Source organism: Lepisosteus oculatus, chromosome 9, assembly GCF_040954835.1.
Source record: "Lepisosteus oculatus isolate fLepOcu1 chromosome 9, fLepOcu1.hap2, whole genome shotgun sequence".
Classification (NCBI taxonomy): Eukaryota; Metazoa; Chordata; class Actinopteri; order Semionotiformes; family Lepisosteidae; genus Lepisosteus; species Lepisosteus oculatus.
This window is the reverse complement of record NC_090704.1, coordinates 14,246,776-14,265,176: the sequence shown is the minus strand read 5'-3', so window position 1 is coordinate 14,265,176 and position 18,401 is coordinate 14,246,776. Positions and strand designations below refer to the sequence as shown.

The 18,401-nt window shown below is 39.5% G+C and overlaps 1 protein-coding gene across 2 annotated transcripts; it reads left to right on the top strand.

The window, feature by feature from the left end:
• Positions 1 to 723: 723 nt before the first annotated feature.
• Positions 724 to 18,072, top strand: pgm1 (phosphoglucomutase 1). Of its 2 annotated transcripts, none has more exons than XM_006634851.3 (11): positions 724 to 1,068; positions 6,589 to 6,751; positions 8,928 to 9,074; positions 9,260 to 9,385; positions 10,470 to 10,660; positions 11,113 to 11,267; positions 13,342 to 13,457; positions 14,235 to 14,370; positions 15,582 to 15,765; positions 17,086 to 17,220; positions 17,819 to 18,072. In XM_006634851.3, exons 1-11 carry the CDS (start codon positions 823 to 825, stop codon positions 17,906 to 17,908), a joined length of 1,689 nt encoding a protein of 562 aa, XP_006634914.1. In that variant the 5' UTR covers positions 724 to 822; the 3' UTR covers positions 17,909 to 18,072. The 2 variants fall into 2 exon arrangements, with proteins under 2 accessions (XP_006634914.1, XP_006634913.2); XM_006634850.3 differs by lacking the exon at positions 724 to 1,068 and adding an exon at positions 4,685 to 5,021.
• Positions 18,073 to 18,401: the final 329 nt, after the last annotated feature.

Sequence of the window (18,401 nt, the reverse complement as noted above, 5' to 3'; positions counted from 1 at the left end):
ACTGGAATTCATCGTTCCAGATTTGTAGACAATTCTAAATAAAATGTAATCCTTGCTATTTCCGTGTCGTCATGCTTTTATACAGTCCTGTTTTTTTATCCTGAATTATTTTTAAGGGTTACGTCTTCAAAAGACTTGATAAATAGTGACCTTAAGGGTCAGGTCAAAACTCAGCTGCTCTCTTCCTGACCTTGGTAGGAAAACTATGACTTTTGACTTTAAAACATATCGACTGATACTGTATGTCTTTTAAAGATGATCTTTCTCTAAAGAGTTATCTTAAAACCATGAAATCATTAATATCATGAAAGTATCAGGGAAATATAACTTATAAGAAAGTTCGTTTTTTTTATTTTGAGTTTCCCCAGTGAAGTAAAATCATGGATATTAACTTTAAAATTTGAATAAAATCAAAATATATAAGTATATACAAAGTATATATTAACTATATATGATGATAACCGACTGAAAGTAAAACCCAATTTGGCATTTTTATAGTGTTTCAAATTCGAATTTAACGTCATAGCAGAAAATATCAGATTCAGAAGACGCTAGGTAAGTTGTATCACCTGTGCGCAGTGCACACCTTTTTGATAATGTATTGGAAATATTAGGTTAAAGTGATGTAATCGTACATTTTGGAAAAAAGCAGGTATCATAAGACCCTTTAAGTTAAAACGTATCAAGAAATAATTGTAGTCCTCTGTCGCTTTAAATCCTCTTGTGGGTGTGACCGGCCGAGAAGAAACTAGCTAGTGTGTACGTGGGGCAGTTCGCATCACTCTATACACGGAACACACAGACAACCTTTGGGGGGTGAAAATGACGAAAATAACGACTGTCAAAACCAAGCCTTACACCGATCAAAAGCCCGGAACCAGCGGGCTCAGAAAAAGAGTAACCGTATTTCAAAAAAATGAGAATTACGCTGAAAATTTCATCCAGAGTATTATTTCAACCATTGACCCCGCTGAACGACAGGAAGGCACGTTAGTGGTGGGAGGAGATGGGCGATTCTACATGAAAGAAGCTATTCAGCTCATCATCCAAATTGCTGCAGCAAACGGGGTAAGAAATTCAGTTTGGTGTCCTTTTTTTTTGCATTGTATCATATTGTGTGTCGATATATGTCCTAGGCCTAAAGTATGAGTACGTGAATTGCCTAAACCCTGTTTCAAAGCTCCACATACAATATTTATTGCTTGGGACCACCTGTAAGGTCCAAGGCAAAACAAGTTTATGTTCTTTTTTATTTCTGACACCTTTTACTATTTTATGGCCTTGATTAATATTTGCATGCATACAGTGGATTTTTAAATGGAATCTTAGAATTAACTTTGTGTATGCTTTTCTGTTAAAGGACAGTTTCAATGAAGATAAGTTCTAAACCAATGTGATAGTTGTTTAATTGATTTTGTTTAATTGATTCTTCAGACGTGGTTTAGTTTTATTTTCCGAATGATTTTTGCTAAGTGGGCTTAGTGATCCTAACATTAAGGAGTACCACGACTGAGTTCGGTACCTTTGACATTTTACCTCCTGAGATATCTAGCTGGGAATTAACTACACATGCACAAAAATACCAGGATGTCTGTTATATACCATGCATCTATACATTAAGTCTTTTGACACTTGCTTCCTTTTGTAGTTGCGTAATTTCTGCATTCCATTTTGCAGCGAGACGAGTAATGTAATACTGTGAAAAACCTCTGCGAGAAGAAGCGGAAGTTTCTTGAAAGAATCCTCTATATAATCTTTTATTTAGTGTTTTCTTTAGATTATGCTGCTTCGGTGCTACAGGTATATTGTAGTTCAAGTGACTGTCATCTACAGCCGGGTCTTGTTGCCTCGGTGACGGAGAAAAAGGGGGTGTGCCCGTCTACTCGAATGCTGCAGCAAGTCTGCTTTTGAAGGTCAGAGTTGGCTAGGTGAAAATAAAACTAAACCACGTCTGAAGAATATTAAGTATCCCTAGAAGACTTTCAGTGTCTGCAAAACTGGGAGACTGAACAAAATGTTAGTCATGGACAGTTACTGCTACCACTTTCATGACTTATTTTATTCAGAATGCATGGCCACCCTTCAAAAGCAAAACAGCCTTCTTAAGAGTGTGAAGCTAAAATGGCAGCATACAGACAGGATAGCCAGGGGGAGCAGAGTCTTCTTGGCATCTTTGATCATCTGATGGATGACAGATGATTCCAGGTTTGACATGAGAAGGTCTCTGTGCATTAGGGTGGTTTTGTTTTTCTCCTTTCGATCTTCTTTTGGTGTAATCTAGGTTTTTTTCTAAATCAACAGTTGTGAAATGATTTCTGTTGTAATACTGCTTCATCAGAGTTCCCCATTTCTGGTCCTGGAGGGCTAGAGTGTCCATGGAGTTTCAGTCCAGATGGTCTCTTAATGACTTTAATTAGCTCATTGGACCAGTTTAGCAGCTCTTCAGGTGCTCTTGCTTAAAGAGACCTAGAAAACCTGCAGGCAGACTGGCCCTCCAGGACCAGGTTGAGGGACCCCTGCCCTTTATAGGTACTCTAAAGATAAATAAAGATTTCCAGCTCTCACTTCTGTTGATTAGTTAAAGACTCTAGTTTAAAATCCCTCATTCTGTCTTATTTTTCTGGGTTCAGGCTGAAACTGCACAACCTGTTTCCTTATGCCTCCATATCTTTTATAAGATAAGATCACTTTATTAGCCATATACAATTTCTTGCATTAGGAATTTGTGTTTTCACATACCCCAACTTGCTCTCAATGAGACACACAGACAGGCAGAGAAGCTTGGGGTCAGAGCGCAGGGTCAGCCATTTATATGGCAGCCTTGGAGCAGCTGAGGTCAAGGGCCTTGCTAAGGGGCCCAGCGGAGTAGGATTCCTCTGCCGACCATGGGATTTGAACCGGTAACCTTCCAGCCACAGACTCAGATCCTTAGCCACAGTGCCACAATCCTGATATATCTTTCACGTGGTATTAAGGCATGGAAGGAGGGTGATAAGGGACAGAAAGTGTTGATACAGTAATAGGAGCCAGCTCTCAAGTACTGGGTTCTTGTAGGTGTTAGAAGCATCTTTAAATTTGTATGTGGAAAACACAGGATATTTGGCTTCGTATCCACTTAATTTCCTGAATGAAGCCATTAAGGTCTGTGAAAACAGAAACAAGCACAGGACTGGAGATGCCTAACTATTCAGGGAATTCAAAGTGCTGTCAGTGTTAAGTTTATTATTTTTTTTGGATATGGCCCGCAGTTGTATTTAAAATGACTGAATTAAAACGGCATGTTGGCAAAATAAATTATTTCTCTGTTTTCCGGGTGCATTGCCCATTTTTGTATGGAAAACGCTGGACCGTGTGAATGGGTTTCCCCACAGAAGATAACTGCCTTTGGAAAGATTTTGATTTATTCCTTGAGATTTTCTGTGAAGAGGAGGAGGCCACTTGCTCACTAAAATGCTTAACAAAGCCACATTTCACCTCTAGAGGGAATCCTTGTGCAAGCTTTCACAAGTCAAAATGGAAGGTGCTGAGCAGCCACTGTTTTTCGCAAGTGGAAAAAAAAGTGACAGACACAAGGATAGTCCTTATGCTTTAGAAAGTTTTAAGTCTTACTTTATTCCATTTTACATAGTACATGCATTGTACCCTTGCATTCTCCTGTTTTATAGGCAGCACTGTACTGTAGTTTATATATTTATGTGGTTTGAAATGGTTAATTAAATGCCATAAGCCTCAATACTAAAATCATTATTTTGAACATTTGGTGTGTAATTACGGCTAAAAGATACAAGGCATGTTGTGTTCCTTTCTCTTAAATGTTCTTGCATTCCACTTCAGATAAGGTTTGTTCAGTAAGATGTCTAATTGCCCTGTCCTGTGTTTATTGCTTTTATATATATATATTGGAATACGTTTGAAATAATTTTCTGCTCCTTTTTGGCAACTGTCTACTTCATAATTTATTAGCCTGTGGGATTAATATTATACCAAAGGCTTAAGAAGTCTCAGAGTCTGAAACTGTTTCAAAAAATAAAGTTTAGTAAAACGGCTAAGTTTTAAAGTCGTTTTGCAAAACAATCGCATGCCATATTTTTCAGCGCTATTTTCATTATATAAAGAGCTGGCTAAAAGCATGGATTTATTTGAGTTGATGTATTACAAAATACGTAACTTACTGTGCATAAATGCATCTCCAGTCCTTCCCATATTCGGTCTGCTCTAGAATACCATTTCTGTTTTTTCTGCTTTAAGAGTGAAGCGGTCAAAGCCCAGTTGATCGACAGGTAATCATGGGCCACCATTTACAGCTCAGCCCTACTTTATAGAATGAGGCTGTCCCTCTACTGCTTGAAATGTTTCAAGCGGCACAGAACAGCTATCGTAAATCAATTTCCCAGCCTAGTTGTCTGTGAGCTGGATTTACTGTGGTTGAAAGTCCTCACCATTGTTTTCCCTGGTTGGACAAAGACATCCACTATTGGATTTGAAATTTTTTCCCTGTTATTTCTAAAGGAAGCAAAATTGCCTGTTTTCTCAATGATTTGCTTCGATCTCTGTCTCTGACAGTGATCCCCCTGGACAAGTGCAGGGAAGCTTCTTCAGTTACAGAGTCTGCCTCTCAGAGAGGGTCCAGGGAGTTATTTTTGGGCGCTTGACTACTTCGCCTGAACTTTGAATACTCAGCCAGCCATTAGCCTTCATCTATTCCACCTTCTCAGTCCAGAGTTTCAATCAAAAGTTTCCCCTTTTTTATGACTTTTCTGATGATGGATGACAGCCCTTTGCAAATTTTGACATTGCCGACCGTTCCATACAGTGACCAGAAGCCCGGAACCAGTGGATTGAGAAAGAAGACCTACGTTTTTGAGACCAAGAAAAACTACTTGCAGAATTTTGTCCAGAGCATATTTTTTTCCATTGATTTAAGAGACCGGCAGGGATCCACTGTGGTTGTAGGAGGGGATGGCCGCTATTTTAATAAAATGGCTATAGAAACCATTGTGCGAATGGCTGCTGCAAATGGGGTCAGTATTGCCTCAGTGGCTGTTTAAGTTAGTCATTTGAATGCATGCTTTTCTGTCTCTGTTTTAGCATGGATTCATTTTTGTGTAAATAACAGCTTTACTTGTTAAAGCATCAATATATCTTTGATAATAGTACAAAGCCTTTAAAAAGCAGGAAGCACACTCTGAACTCCAGTATATATTTCAGCGTCCATTGGGATGCATTTCGTTAGTCCGGGATGTGCATTCTTTGTTTTCCTCTTTGAGTATGACACACCAGGAAAATGGTATCGGAAATAAAACATTCCCGAAAACTAGTGGGACGTGACTATGAAAAACACCAGAGTGAAACAGAAAGTGCAGTTGTATTCAGTCAGAATTCTTAAAAGAGTGAATAAGATATTCACAAAATACCCAGCACATTTGAGGACTTTAATAATGTTTTACAGACAAACATAATCCTAGTAATACTAATTCAGTTAATGCAAGAGTGTTGCATTGGAAATTAGGTTTGCCTGGCAAAGGGTGATGATCTTATTATGGAATTAAAAACTGGGTTTAGTGTATAAGATTTCACAGATCGTCTATATAATGCTGATCAGATCAGGCACTCTGATAATGTTAATCTTTACTACATAAAGCTGTGACAGCACCATACTGTACATTGCGGTTAAACAAGGATCTTACCTATGAGCCTGGTTGACTGGAGTCTTCTTAGACAGCATCTTACTTTTATCAGTGTTATTTTTTACATGCATTCACCTGCTCTGTTCCTTAACCTTCTTTTCTCAAACTATGACTGGCAATAATAGGTCACTCCAAGTAATATTTTTTTCATTTCAAGTTAGAATTTGAAAAAGTGTTGCTGTTGTTGGAAATTAGAAGCAGTGTAATATATGTTTCAAAAGTGTGTAGGAAGATATGAAAAGCCAGTTAAAAAGGGGAAGAATGTAATAATTGCATTCTACCTGGGTAAATAATTGGGCAGCTGCTGTCTCCATTGCATAGTGAGGAAATACCAGTGCTGGTGGAAGCAGGGGTGATAATCATTCTCTGGATGGAGATGCACATCCGATATCGGCAAAGATTTGCTTTTGGAAGCACAGATGTGAAGAATTTCGTTATGGTGTTTGGTGGAAATCTGGTCATTTTAAATTGAGATAATTACTATTAAAAGAAATCCATTGATGTCATATTCTCCAGATAAGATGTGAACTTTTGAAACCTTGTACATTGACAGAGGCGCCTCATCACTTTAATCATAATTTGTAAAAGAAGAATAGTCAAGGTTCCGCAAAACTAGAATAAGAATGTAAGAGTAGGAATGCAAAGATAATAAGAATGAGGAGTGATTTTAACAAGTAATATTGTGCTTCATATAGGTTTTTAATTGGGCATTGATGGTATAAGGTGCCTGAAGATGCTGAAGACAGTCTTTTTTGGGTGTATATAGGGTCTTGTTTTTCCTTTTGTTTTCACTTTCCTTCAATGTGAGTCACAGTATTGTCCAAGGAAGACAAATTAGTTCCTTTCAGAACTCGTGCTGTCTGCTCTCGGGTGTAACCTGTGTTTCTGTCTCTTATTGCAGATTGGTCGTTTGGTAATTGGACAAAATGGGATCCTTTCCACCCCAGCAGTGTCCTGTATTATTAGGAAAATCAAAGCCATTGGAGGCATTATTCTGACAGCCAGCCACAACCCAGGTGGACCCAATGGAGACTTTGGTATTAAATTCAACATTTCCAATGGAGGTGAGCTTGGATTTTAGAACTTGTACAGACTTGGTCACTCTCTAATGTTACATTTATTTTCCATTTAAACTGACAACAGGAGGTACCTCTACACCCAACATGTTGTGGGAGTATGGAACAAGCTACCAGGCTATGTTATTGAAGATGATACCCTGGCTTCCTTCAGGAAACAGCAGGTCGTGATCCTTGGATCAAATAGCTACTCGCTATCAAATAGGCTAGCAGTGCATAATGGGTTCTTCTTGTTTGTAATTATTCTTATGTTCTTACCAAAAGATATTTTCATATGACAGGTGGGAAGGTTTACAGGCCGACAATACTGACACAAAGTATCGCAGATTTTTTTTTTTACATCAAGTGAACTTAAAGAAGGTTTCAGGGTTTACTGACTTATTGAATCAAACAAACTCCCAAATTACTTTAATGTTGAATAGAGTAAGAGTAATTTGTAAGTCAATTGTAAGTTAGGTAAGTTAATTTGTAACTGAAATAAACAGTAAAAAACAGTCCTTTACTTAATTCTACTCTGTGCCACCTCTTTTCAAAGAAGAATCTACACCTGTTTTCTCAAAGTGCTGGAGTAAAAAGTTATGCTAACTTTTTAATCTTGTACAGGCTTTAGTATTGCCATTGTTGCTTATTTGGAGAGTATGTGAGGAAGAATTTTAGCATTTACCTTTTATCAAGTATATAATATAGTGACTATTTGCCTTTGCTCATATGCCTTTTTGCTTAGCAACAGTATAAAAGGACAATTCAAGCATATTATTTAACTTTTTGATATTAATGCTAAATATCTAGCTCATTTTACACCTTCTATTTACTTCTTATATACAAGGTAAAATTACTTCTTAAGAAGAATGTGGTCAATTACAAAGAAACGTTTGTAGAGAGAAAAACAACTTCAAATATGGAAATTTAGAATGAGCTTTCCTGTGTGAATTTGCTGTATAATACTTATTGCATTTACCATCTCATTTGACATATGACATTTATTTAAAAAAATAAAGGGGGAATTTTGTGTGAGTTCAAATTCAGATTACCCTGTCACAAAAGTGGGGAAAAATATATTTTGGTTTGGTTTTAGAGAACGGGTTTGTACCATTCATAAAACTAACAGTAAGAATGTTGGCATCCTATAGAGCCTTGCACTGTGAAATAGAGTAGTTAATCATTTGTAGTAGTCAATGAGCTAGACACTGAGATGTCAATAGTGTCAAGTGACCTCAGGCTAGAAATAACAGCCATGATGAAGCGAGACTTGAGTTGGTGAGATCATCTTTGCAGGCACAGCTTGAATTTTTTAATAAATAGAAGAAAACCCAATTTATCAGGGGCTAGTTGGCATTTTTCAGTTGTTACTCAGTTTTGAAGGGGCTCAGATTTCTTTAAGCTGATTTCTGCACAGTTAGAAATACTTGCATTCATTTGTTCCTTCTTACAAAGAACCTAAGAAGGACTGAGGTCTGCTTTTTTAAAATTGGTGATTTACACATGGATGTTTCTCACAGACATCTATTCCTCATTGTTGTTTACTGAGCAGATCCATATATGAGTGAAATAAGCGATACCAGGTGTTAAAAGATGTACGTGACATTAATGACGTATTAACATTATAGCTACCTGATATAAACCATGATCTGAAACATTGCAGAATTTTCAATGTTTGGAACACTGCTGTAGTTAAATGGTATACTGCATGTGCAGTCTGGCACAGAGATGGAATTTCGTCACCAGGCTTTGTCAATCTGACTGTCAAATCTAAATTTAAATGAGGCCATATGTAATAAATGGCATCTCTTAGCAAATGTACTCCAAACCATTATTTTGGTTACACATTGTTTTGAAAAGCTGAAGTAGATTTGTTAATGGCTGACTGAAATGATTTGGGTAGTTAGTCACTATCAGATGATTTTTGTAGGATATTTTCTGGAAAACACAATTCAGAGTTCTGCAGGCAATTGCTTAATTAATTTGGGGTTTATTTAGGTGGTTATCTTTTTAATTACTCTTTTGCAGAGGCTTTGTTTGCTAGATTGCAGAAAACCAGTGTTAAAAGGTTATAGGGTTTTGAATATCGTTTGACATCATGAAGAATTAACCCAGGGCCTACAGTACGTGACAAAAGGTGTACGTCAGACACAAAATCAATTTTCTTCCGTTTGTTTCGTCACAGGCCCAGCTCCAGAAGCTGTCACGGACAAAATCTTCCAGATTAGTAAAACTATTGAAGAGTATGCCATCTGCCCTGACCTGAAGGTTGATCTAACCACCATTGGGAAGCAGCAGTTTGACCTCGAAAACAAGTTCAAACCCTTTACAGGTAAGAGAGTATATTTTGTTCGATTCTTCACCTTTTGGTCCTAGAGCATGCTTGATCCCTTTTGGGTGGAAGAAGATCGGCTGTGATTATAACTGATGTACCTGTTTTTTTATACCATAAGCCATTACAGTACTACTTTGAAGCTGATAGGTGAAGCTGTTTTCTTGCTTCTCTGTGTTTTGCAGTGGAAATCATTGACTCTGTCGAATCCTATGCTAACATGCTGAGGAACATTTTCGACTTTGCAGCTCTGAAAGAGCTACTTTCGGGTCAGAATCAGCTCAAGATCCGGATAGATGCCATGCATGGAGGTAATGAGTTTTTTTTTACTTTAGTCACAGTTCTCTAAATGGAAAACTTTGCAATAGTCTTTTAATTTCAAGAGATGCCGAGACCTACGTTGATGTTCCAAGACCAGAACTTACCGAAAAACAGGCTAGACAGCCTTTTTTTTGTTCATTTGAAATAATAAAAGGTTTAAAAAAATTGCTCTCATCCTACCACCTGTTAATACCAGGCACAGTGGGTTGTAAAGCAGTTCATCTTCAAAGTACCTCTTAACATAGAATTGTATAAAGTTCAAACAAGTCGCTTTTGGAGTTTACTTGCAGCTACAGTCAGGACTGAATTCAAATTGACCAAATGATGTTGTCAGTTTGGAGAAGGGGAACTGATGTAACAGTATGCATATGATAACTTTCTGAAGCCCATATAATGTTTCTTGCTTCAAGCTGTTAGCATGCCTGTAAGGAACACTTCTTGAGATAACTTTGAAATCAAAAGCTGGTTTGACTGCAGGCAGTTAGCAAGTGTCTTTCCTGCTGCATCAGTGGATCCTGAAAATGTGTGGCATTTTAAAGAGGGTTATTCATCTGACCCTGAAATAGCAATTTGTAAAACATACATACAGGAAAAGAGGGTGGCATTGTAAACTGAAGGCTGGCTCTGCACATTACATCTTAGGGATTTAATTCCTTCTGCTCATAATGCCTTAGCCAACAGATGCTTAGCTTCAGACTGAACCATAATCCTATTTTTTTTACATTAACACTATTGGACTCGAGATGTGCACAGAACAAGAGCACTGGTTAGATTTTGGTCCCATTTTGTTCCGACACCCTAATCCAAAGAGTGTGGACTAAGTGGCTTGAGCATGGTTCTAATACTGCGGTTATGAATCTGGGCTTTATTTCTTGTCTGCTAAAAGCAGACCTGCACATGAGTAGCCCTGTCTCCACTCACACCTAAAGCTACAGATCTTCCAGAGAGAAGGACAGATGTTAAGCCATCTGGCCACGTTTCTGATCATTAGGCAGCCTAGTTGCATTAACACCTACACTTGACAGTGCCTTCACACTAACCTGCTTAACGCAGAACTCCTGTCTGATTAACTAGTTGTGGGACCGTATGTGAAGAAAATCCTTTGTGAGGAGCTGGGTTCTCCGGCCAACTCGGCTGTCAACTGTGTCCCCCTGGAGGACTTCGGTGGCCACCACCCTGACCCCAATCTGACCTATGCAGCTGACCTTGTAGAGACCATGAAGGGGGGCGAATATGACTTTGGTGCTGCTTTTGATGGAGATGGTGTAAGTTTCTGGGCTATTAACTTTTATTTCTTACAAGGGACTAAGAGAAAAGCTCTTTTATATCCCAACGGGTCAAGGAGCAAGAGGGAGCCATTTATTTTCTCTACTGGTGCAGCTAAAACTGTCATTTTAGCACTTTAATATAGCCTCACTGAAAGCAATGAAATTCTAGCCAGCAGGTCGGACACTGTGTTTCAGTTCGTTTTCGTCTTTAATGTTTGTTCAATTATGAATGTGTGTTTTATTGTGGAAAATTAACTGTGTAGATGACAAACCCTTTGACACCTTTAAAAGGCACAAGCAATTGTTCATCCCACACATTGTTATTTTTGCTGAGTTGCTAAGTGGTGAGGGCTCTGACATATAACGAGAATGTCATGGAATATTGGTAATGGTGGCCATCTTAAAGTATTGGAGACTAAAAAGTCATCATATAACTCTCTCTCTTCCAGGATCGTAATATGGTTCTTGGGAAGCACGGCTTTTTTGTGAATCCCTCCGATTCTGTGGCTGTGATTGCTGCCAATATTTTCAGTATTCCTTACTTCCAGCACACTGGAGTGAGGGGCTTCGCCCGGAGTATGCCAACCAGTGGAGCCCTGGACAAGTATGTCTGGTCCAATTTCCTGAGAGCCTGTCGGCTTGTGTGGTGATAGGAAAAATAGAAATACAAATTGGAATAAAGCCACTTTGCCAAGCATTCATGTCCCAGTTTGTTTGCATTAGTCTTGAAACCAGTTTGCTGCTTGCACTGCATGTGTCTCTGCCTTTTCAAAACTGTGTTAAACCTCTGGACCTATAACTGGGTAAAAGACTAACTTTTTCCCAATTCTAATGTCCAATATACAGCCTAATTATTAGAGATCCTTGTTTATGGATGTTACTGTTTTTACAGAGATATTGATTAGTCATAAGAACAGAAGAGTGGGGCGGAGTGGTGGCTCTGTGGCTAAGGATCTGCGCCTGTGACTGGAAGGTTGCCGGTTCAAATTCCGCGGCCAGCAGAGGAATCCTACTCCGTTGGGCCCCTGAGCAAGGCCCTTAACCCTAACTGCTCCAGGGGCGCCGTACAATGGCTGACCCTGCGCTCTGACCCCAAGCTTCTCTCCCTGTCAGTGTGTCTGTGTCTCCATGGAGAAAAGCTGGGGTATGCAAAAAGACGAATTCCTAATGCAAGAAATTGTACAGGGCTAATAAAGAAACATTACATTAACATTACATTACAGAAGAGACCTCTGTTATCAGTTGCTTTCTTTAAATACTCTGTGTTTGGGCTGTTTTAACTTCTTGTTGCATATAGAGACCCTAAAATAGCCCTGTACGTCAACATACAGTATCTCTTAATATCACTCTCCACCCTTAAATTGTCCTGCAAAGGTTAAGCATTATCTTGGGACAGTGATGGGCCAGAGAGGAACATTTGTCTGAGTATCTTCCCCCAGTGACTCATTCCTCTGGCAGGATACACAGTTAGACTGGATAGAGATGATCTTTTATCCTTGTGGATTCTGAAGCAGAGCACCAAACCCTGATTACATTCAGCAGAAGGACAACAACCCTAAGTGTTCTCGTAGGTTCCCTGCTGGCCTCAAGAAATGTCATCTCGGCACGTGCAACCTCAAAGGACAGAGTCCGAAAAAAATGTGGCACGAGATCGAAGCGAGAGAAGCAAAATTGGACTGCTTTCATTTTCTTAAAAAGTGCTTCCCCCTGCTCTTGCGCTCTGAGCCCCACCTGAGCAGCTGCTCCTCTGTTTGTTCAGGCTGCATATGTTTCTGAAGCCTAAAATAGGATTGCACTTTCTTCGATACCAGCATTCCCTGCCAGGAAGGCTAATGATAGACTGGGCTCTGGCCAGGTGCACCCCAGCACATAGGCCCGAAAAACCAAAATGTCAGGACTTGCATTTGAAATTTAAGTTTAGTATGTGACATCCTGGAGGGAGATTATTAACATAGATTTACCAGCATTTGGGATTAAATCTGAATCCCTGACTTCTATAATAACCTTTCACCAAACAATCTGGTATCTTAAGAATAGATGGTATAATTAACCTGCAATGAAACCTTCCTTGGTTTGTAAGAAACGTGCACAGGAAATGCAGATTCAGTGCTATCAAGAGAACAGGGTTAAAGCCAAGGCCTGCACTGTATTATATATGATGTGGTTTCGTTTCGAATTGGAGACTTGATCAAGAAGGTGCAACATTCTAGAACAATGAGGGTTTTCAGATCTGGTTGTGGATATTTAAAACGGAGGTCCGAATGTTTTGAGACTGTCATTAAATACCTTGAGAAAGGCATAATGCATTGGCACCTTGCAGCAAATTAATTCAGCATACCTTCGCTTTGTGTAGGACTGGAACTTGTTTTTAGGCAGTAAGGAGCAGGCTTTGCTTTTTGTGTGTTGTCTCATCACACTGTAGCAACAAGTCAGATAAACCTAAACAACCAAAAATATGAGTAACTCCTTGGAGATTAAAAATACTCAAGGAATTTGACTTGAAATATTCCATATATAGTTTTCCCTATATTATGGAACTGGATACGTTACTCGTAGACTCCTACTTTCAGTAGTCAGCTTTTATTTTTAAAGACTTACGAGTCATTTTAACCTTCTGTTGCTGTGTTGTATTGTTTAGGTGTGAACAGTATGTGTTTTTATTTCCCTTTCTGTTTCAGCGTCGCAAAAGCTACCAAAATCACGCTATACGAGACTCCCACTGGTTGGAAGTTTTTTGGAAACTTGATGGATGCGAACAAGTTGTCTCTCTGTGGAGAGGAGAGTTTTGGAACTGGTGAGTGTTGCTGAGTTTCAGCTTGCCTTTTTTCTTTAGAGGAGCAAAGCGAACTCCTCACCTGAATAGATGAGCATAAAACTTGGTTAAATCACTAAGAATACGAATGCACTTATATAATCCTTTCACTTATATAGCACTTTTCTGGGTACTCCTCTCAAAGCGCTTTACAGGTAATGGGGACTCCCATCCAGCACCACCAATGTGCAGCACTTACCTGGATTGTGCAGCGACAGCCAGTACGTCAGAACGCTCACCACACACCAGCTATCAGTGGGGAAGAAAACAGAGTAATGAAGCCAATTCATAGATGGGGATTATTAGGAGATCAAAATTGGTAACTGCCAGGGGGAAATTTGGCCAGGACACCGGGGTTACACCCCTACTTTTCAAGAAACGCCCTGGGATTTTTAATGACCACAGAGAGTCAGGACCTCGGTTTTACATCTCATCTGAAGGACGGCGCCTTTTTACAGTATAGTGTCCCCGTCACTATACCGGTGGCACTAGGACCACACAGACCGCGGGGTGAGCACCCCCTGCTGGCCCCTCTTAACACCTCTTCCAGCAGCAACCTTAGCTTTTCCGGGAGGTCTCCCATCCAGGCACTAGCCAGGTTCACTCCTGCTGAGCTGCAGTGGGTTTCGAGTTGTGAGCAGCAAGGTGATAAAGCTGCTGGCTAATCGAAGTATCGATACCATTTTTGCGCAGGCTATGCAGAGAAAGTGTATGACTCCTGTCCTAATGGTCGTAACTGCCTTCCTTCGTTTGTGACAGGCTCTGACCATATCCGAGAGAAGGATGGGCTGTGGGCAGTGCTCGCTTGGCTGTCCATCATTGCCGCACGAAAGCAGAGCGTGGAGGACATCCTGAAGGAGCACTGGCAGAAATACGGGAGGAATTTCTTCACCAGGTGAGCAGGCTGGGCTGTGCTGGATCTGGGTTCACAGCAGGCCCAATGGACCTGTGTCAGAAAGGGTTTATCGGCCACAACATTTGTTTATACATCCTTCACAAGCTATAGCCTAGCTTAAAAGTTGAAACCTTCAAATGCATGTCAGACTGATTCATTCTGAAAATGTAGTATAAAAAAGTCACTGTGTTTGTAGCATTTCTATATGTTTACAGGGAAAAATAGTTTTTTTCAAAGAAATAAAGATGCAGTAGGACTTACACTTGTAAGATGGTGAGAAAAGAGTCCTGTAGTATTGGAGTCCTGCAAGACTAGAACATTGTATCATTCTTTTTGATTTATTATGTATAGACTTGTCCTGCTATACATGTCATTTCAAGTCCGTATTACCCAGGGTCTGCATTTCCCCAGTTCCGTTGTTCTTATAGGTTACCCCAAATCCCTTGTTATTCAATATTTTGTATTGAAAAATTTCTTGCAATTGATCAGTTAAGTAATTTTTCACAGAAGGGAACACTGGTTGTTGAGGGCTGATGGATATTATTTTTATGGTATCAGGTGATTTCTAAATCATTTGGACATACCGCTTTTTTAATTTCTGATAGTTAAATTGCTCCATGTCTTTAGAAAGTGATCGTTTAAAGGTGACCTATGAATCCTGCTAAACTGGGGCTCCCAGAGACCAGGGTTGGAGACCAATTCCCTGGAATCATTTTAAGCATTTTCAGGTCTGTGACTTTACTACCCTCTGGTGGCTGCCCTGGAAACTACAGTGACTTTGCAGAGGTGGAGGCTGCCGTTGATAAATTGAGAGAAGCTGAAACTAGCATTTTTATATTTTATCAGCCACTCAAATGAAGAGCACACAGAGCTAGGTTTAATTTAATTATTGGTTTACAATTAACTATACATCCAAAATATTGTAAATATGTAAAATTTTGATTACTTCAAACCATTTTATCTACACTTTTTTACATGACTTAAAATGTGACCAAAATCAGGTGTTTTACATACATTTCCTCTAACCAACTGGTTGCAAAATATCTAGAAGGTATTGCTTAATCTGTTGTTTTAAGAAGGTTGAACAGAAATGTATGGTGCCAGCAAGGGAACCAATGGTGGTTTTCATTTCAGGTAATAATGTCTGCATAGTACCACATTACATTCTTTTACATGGAATTAAATCTGTACATTCACGCCTCCATCCATAGATATGACTATGAGGAAGTAGACTCTGACAGTGCCAGTAAGATGATGAAGGACCTGGAGGCCATGATGCTCGACCGGGCCTTCATTGGTCAGAAGTTCTCTGTGGGAGACAAGACCTACACCGTGGAGAGAGCGGATAACTTTGAGTACAGTGACTCTGTGGATGGAAGCATCTCTAGAAACCAGGTGAGACTGCTTTGGCCAGAGAGAACAAGCTGTACCACTTGAAGGTTATAAGGCTGTCTGAATCATATTTTATATGGATCTTGACCACAGTATTAACACCTCCTGAGGCCCCTCAGGACAATTCCTTATCATTCAGATGACATCTTGTACCTCCAGCAGCCTCATTTACTGTATCTCTTGCAGTAATTTCCCAGCCATCTACAGTTCATTGGAGAAACAGGAAGGAGACTCGGAGACCACTTTAGAGAACATGTTAGGGCTGTGAAGATTAAAGATTTCTCCAAGCCTATTGTTGCTCATTTCACTTCTGATGGCCATGATCGCACTAATCTCTCCGTCTGTCTTCTCCAAGATGGTTTTCCTAACTCCTACATCAGAAAGACTACAGACAATAAAATTATCCTGCAGCTAGGATCACACCTTCCTCCTTCTCTCAACGACGGACAAATTTTCTTCTAAATTCGCTCTATTCATTGTTGTTTTCATTTCACACCTCTGTTTACCTATCCTGACTTCACACTACCTGATTGGCCACTCTGTCAGTCCCCTCGTCCCGCCTCCCGCCCCTCCTCTCTCCCAGCTTGAAGAAGGCTCCACGGCAGAAATGATGTGTTTTCTCTCCTCTCTTTTCAGCATGGAATAAACCTATTACTTGTTCCTTTGCAGCCTACTCATGCTGACGCAACTACCCACCTGTATTAATACCTTGTCAGATCTGAGAAGTTGAACCAGGCTGCGCCTGCTCACTACTGGGTTGGGATATTTCACAGGTTGCTGGTGTGAATGGTATTAGTGGATCAGCAGTGGCACTTTTTGGCCACGAATTTCCCAGTGTGGTGACCAAGACACTGCTGCAAGCGGTGCTCTGTTTCGGATGAGATGTTAAACCAATTTCCCTGACGACTTGGTTGTAAAATCACAGGGTATTTTTCAAAAGACAATGGGTATTGTAGCCAGATGTCCTGGCTAAATTCCACTTTGAGCATGAGCTATCTGGCCTACCTGAAGAAAAGTCTAATTTCTCCACCGCATCTGCTGCCTTTAAGATCTGCTGGCACATTATGGTTAGCAGACACCTGTTTCTTCCTGTGTGCAAAACCCTTTGTTGTGGAACAGTTGTATAATTTTGCTAACTGTGTGGTTTTGAATATTGTTTAAGGAATGATTTATACATCTACAGGAATGTTTGTAGGAAAATAGTTAAATATGTTTTATAGTCAACTTGGTTCTACTGTAGCTCCTAGCTGTAGCTAATCTACGTCCATTTTATGATTAATGTACATATCTAGTAACACATTGCTAACTCTTTGTTTTTGTTAGGGTCTGAGAATCATTTTCTCAGATGGCTCTCGGGTCATTTTCCGCCTCAGTGGAACAGGCAGTGCTGGGGCTACCGTCAGGCTCTACATTGACAGCTATGAGAAGGACCCCCAGAAGATATACCAGGACCCACAGGTGAGATCTCCCAGACATCCTGTTTAGAAGATATCATCAGTGGTTCCTTTTTAGGTGACAGGTCTCATTGGGTTATAACTGCCTGGAAAGTAAGCTTATTCATTGTCTTGTCTGAACAAAGATTATGTTAAGAGCATTGATACATTTCTTGAAACAACTATAGGGTAAGAGGTTGGAAATTTAAAAGCTGTATTTCAAGCGTCTGGTTTTTAATTTGAGAAACAAGTAGCCAATAGAAGTAGTTGTGGTTTTCAAAGGCAAAGATAGCATCTAAAAACAAATAAAATAAAGATTGGCATAGACTGTGGGATTGAGTTTTATTGTAAAAGCTCCTCAGATCTCATGCTTGGGCATTAGCTATTTCTTTTCATATGCATCTTTAAAATACACATACAATTGCTGAATTGCTAAAAATGTGCTTATATAGTAATTAACTTTAACATTTTTACATATATATGAGTTACATTACAACTAATTTAAAATTTTAATTTATTCCAACAGAATCTTAAGAAGTAATGATGTAGACCCTAATATTATTTAATGTAAGAAACCCCAGTAAGTTACATGAGGTGAGGGTTTCTTTTGTGATTGTTTTTAGGTCATGCTGGCTCCCTTGGTAACCATAGCACTCAAGATTTCTCAGCTTCATGAGAAGACTGGACGTACAGGCCCCACTGTCATCACATGAGCCGTTCCAAGATGGAGGACATATAGCCTTGCAAAGATAAGAAAGTGCTAGAAAAAGATTGTCTCTTTACCTAGAGTCTAGTCTTCCAAATATGCAGGATTCATGGCCGATGGAAAAATAGAAAAAAAATTAATAAAAATGAATAAAATTCCACTCAAAATGTACTAGCAGTTGTTTGTATTTTTTGTATCCAGTGGGCATGCTCGTGGAAAACCTCTAATTTGCACAAAGTTGCTTTTTATACTTTTGTTTCCTGTTCATTTCCAACAGAAATGAAGATCACTCTGATCCATTTAAAGCTTTCGTGCTTAAACCATACAGTGTCATTGTGGCACACAGATGAACAATGTTTCAACATAACATCGTTTTTAATGTTTTTTGATGACATTGTGTATTTTACATATCCATTTTACATTAGGAGTTAACGGAGTTAGGAGTTAATAGGTGATAATGTCAAGTTTACCAAGACCTCTGCATTATTATACAAGCATTT

Coding starts and splice junctions, on each gene's coding strand:
- pgm1 (XM_006634850.3), top strand. CDS start 4,749: ATGACTTTTCTGATGATGGATGACAGCCCTTTGCAAATTTTGACATTG. Junction 5,022..6,588: donor GAATGGCTGCTGCAAATGGG/GTCAGTATTGCC, acceptor CTCTTATTGCAG/ATTGGTCGTTTGGTAATTGG. Junction 9,386..10,469: donor GATAGATGCCATGCATGGAG/GTAATGAGTTTT, acceptor CTGATTAACTAG/TTGTGGGACCGTATGTGAAG.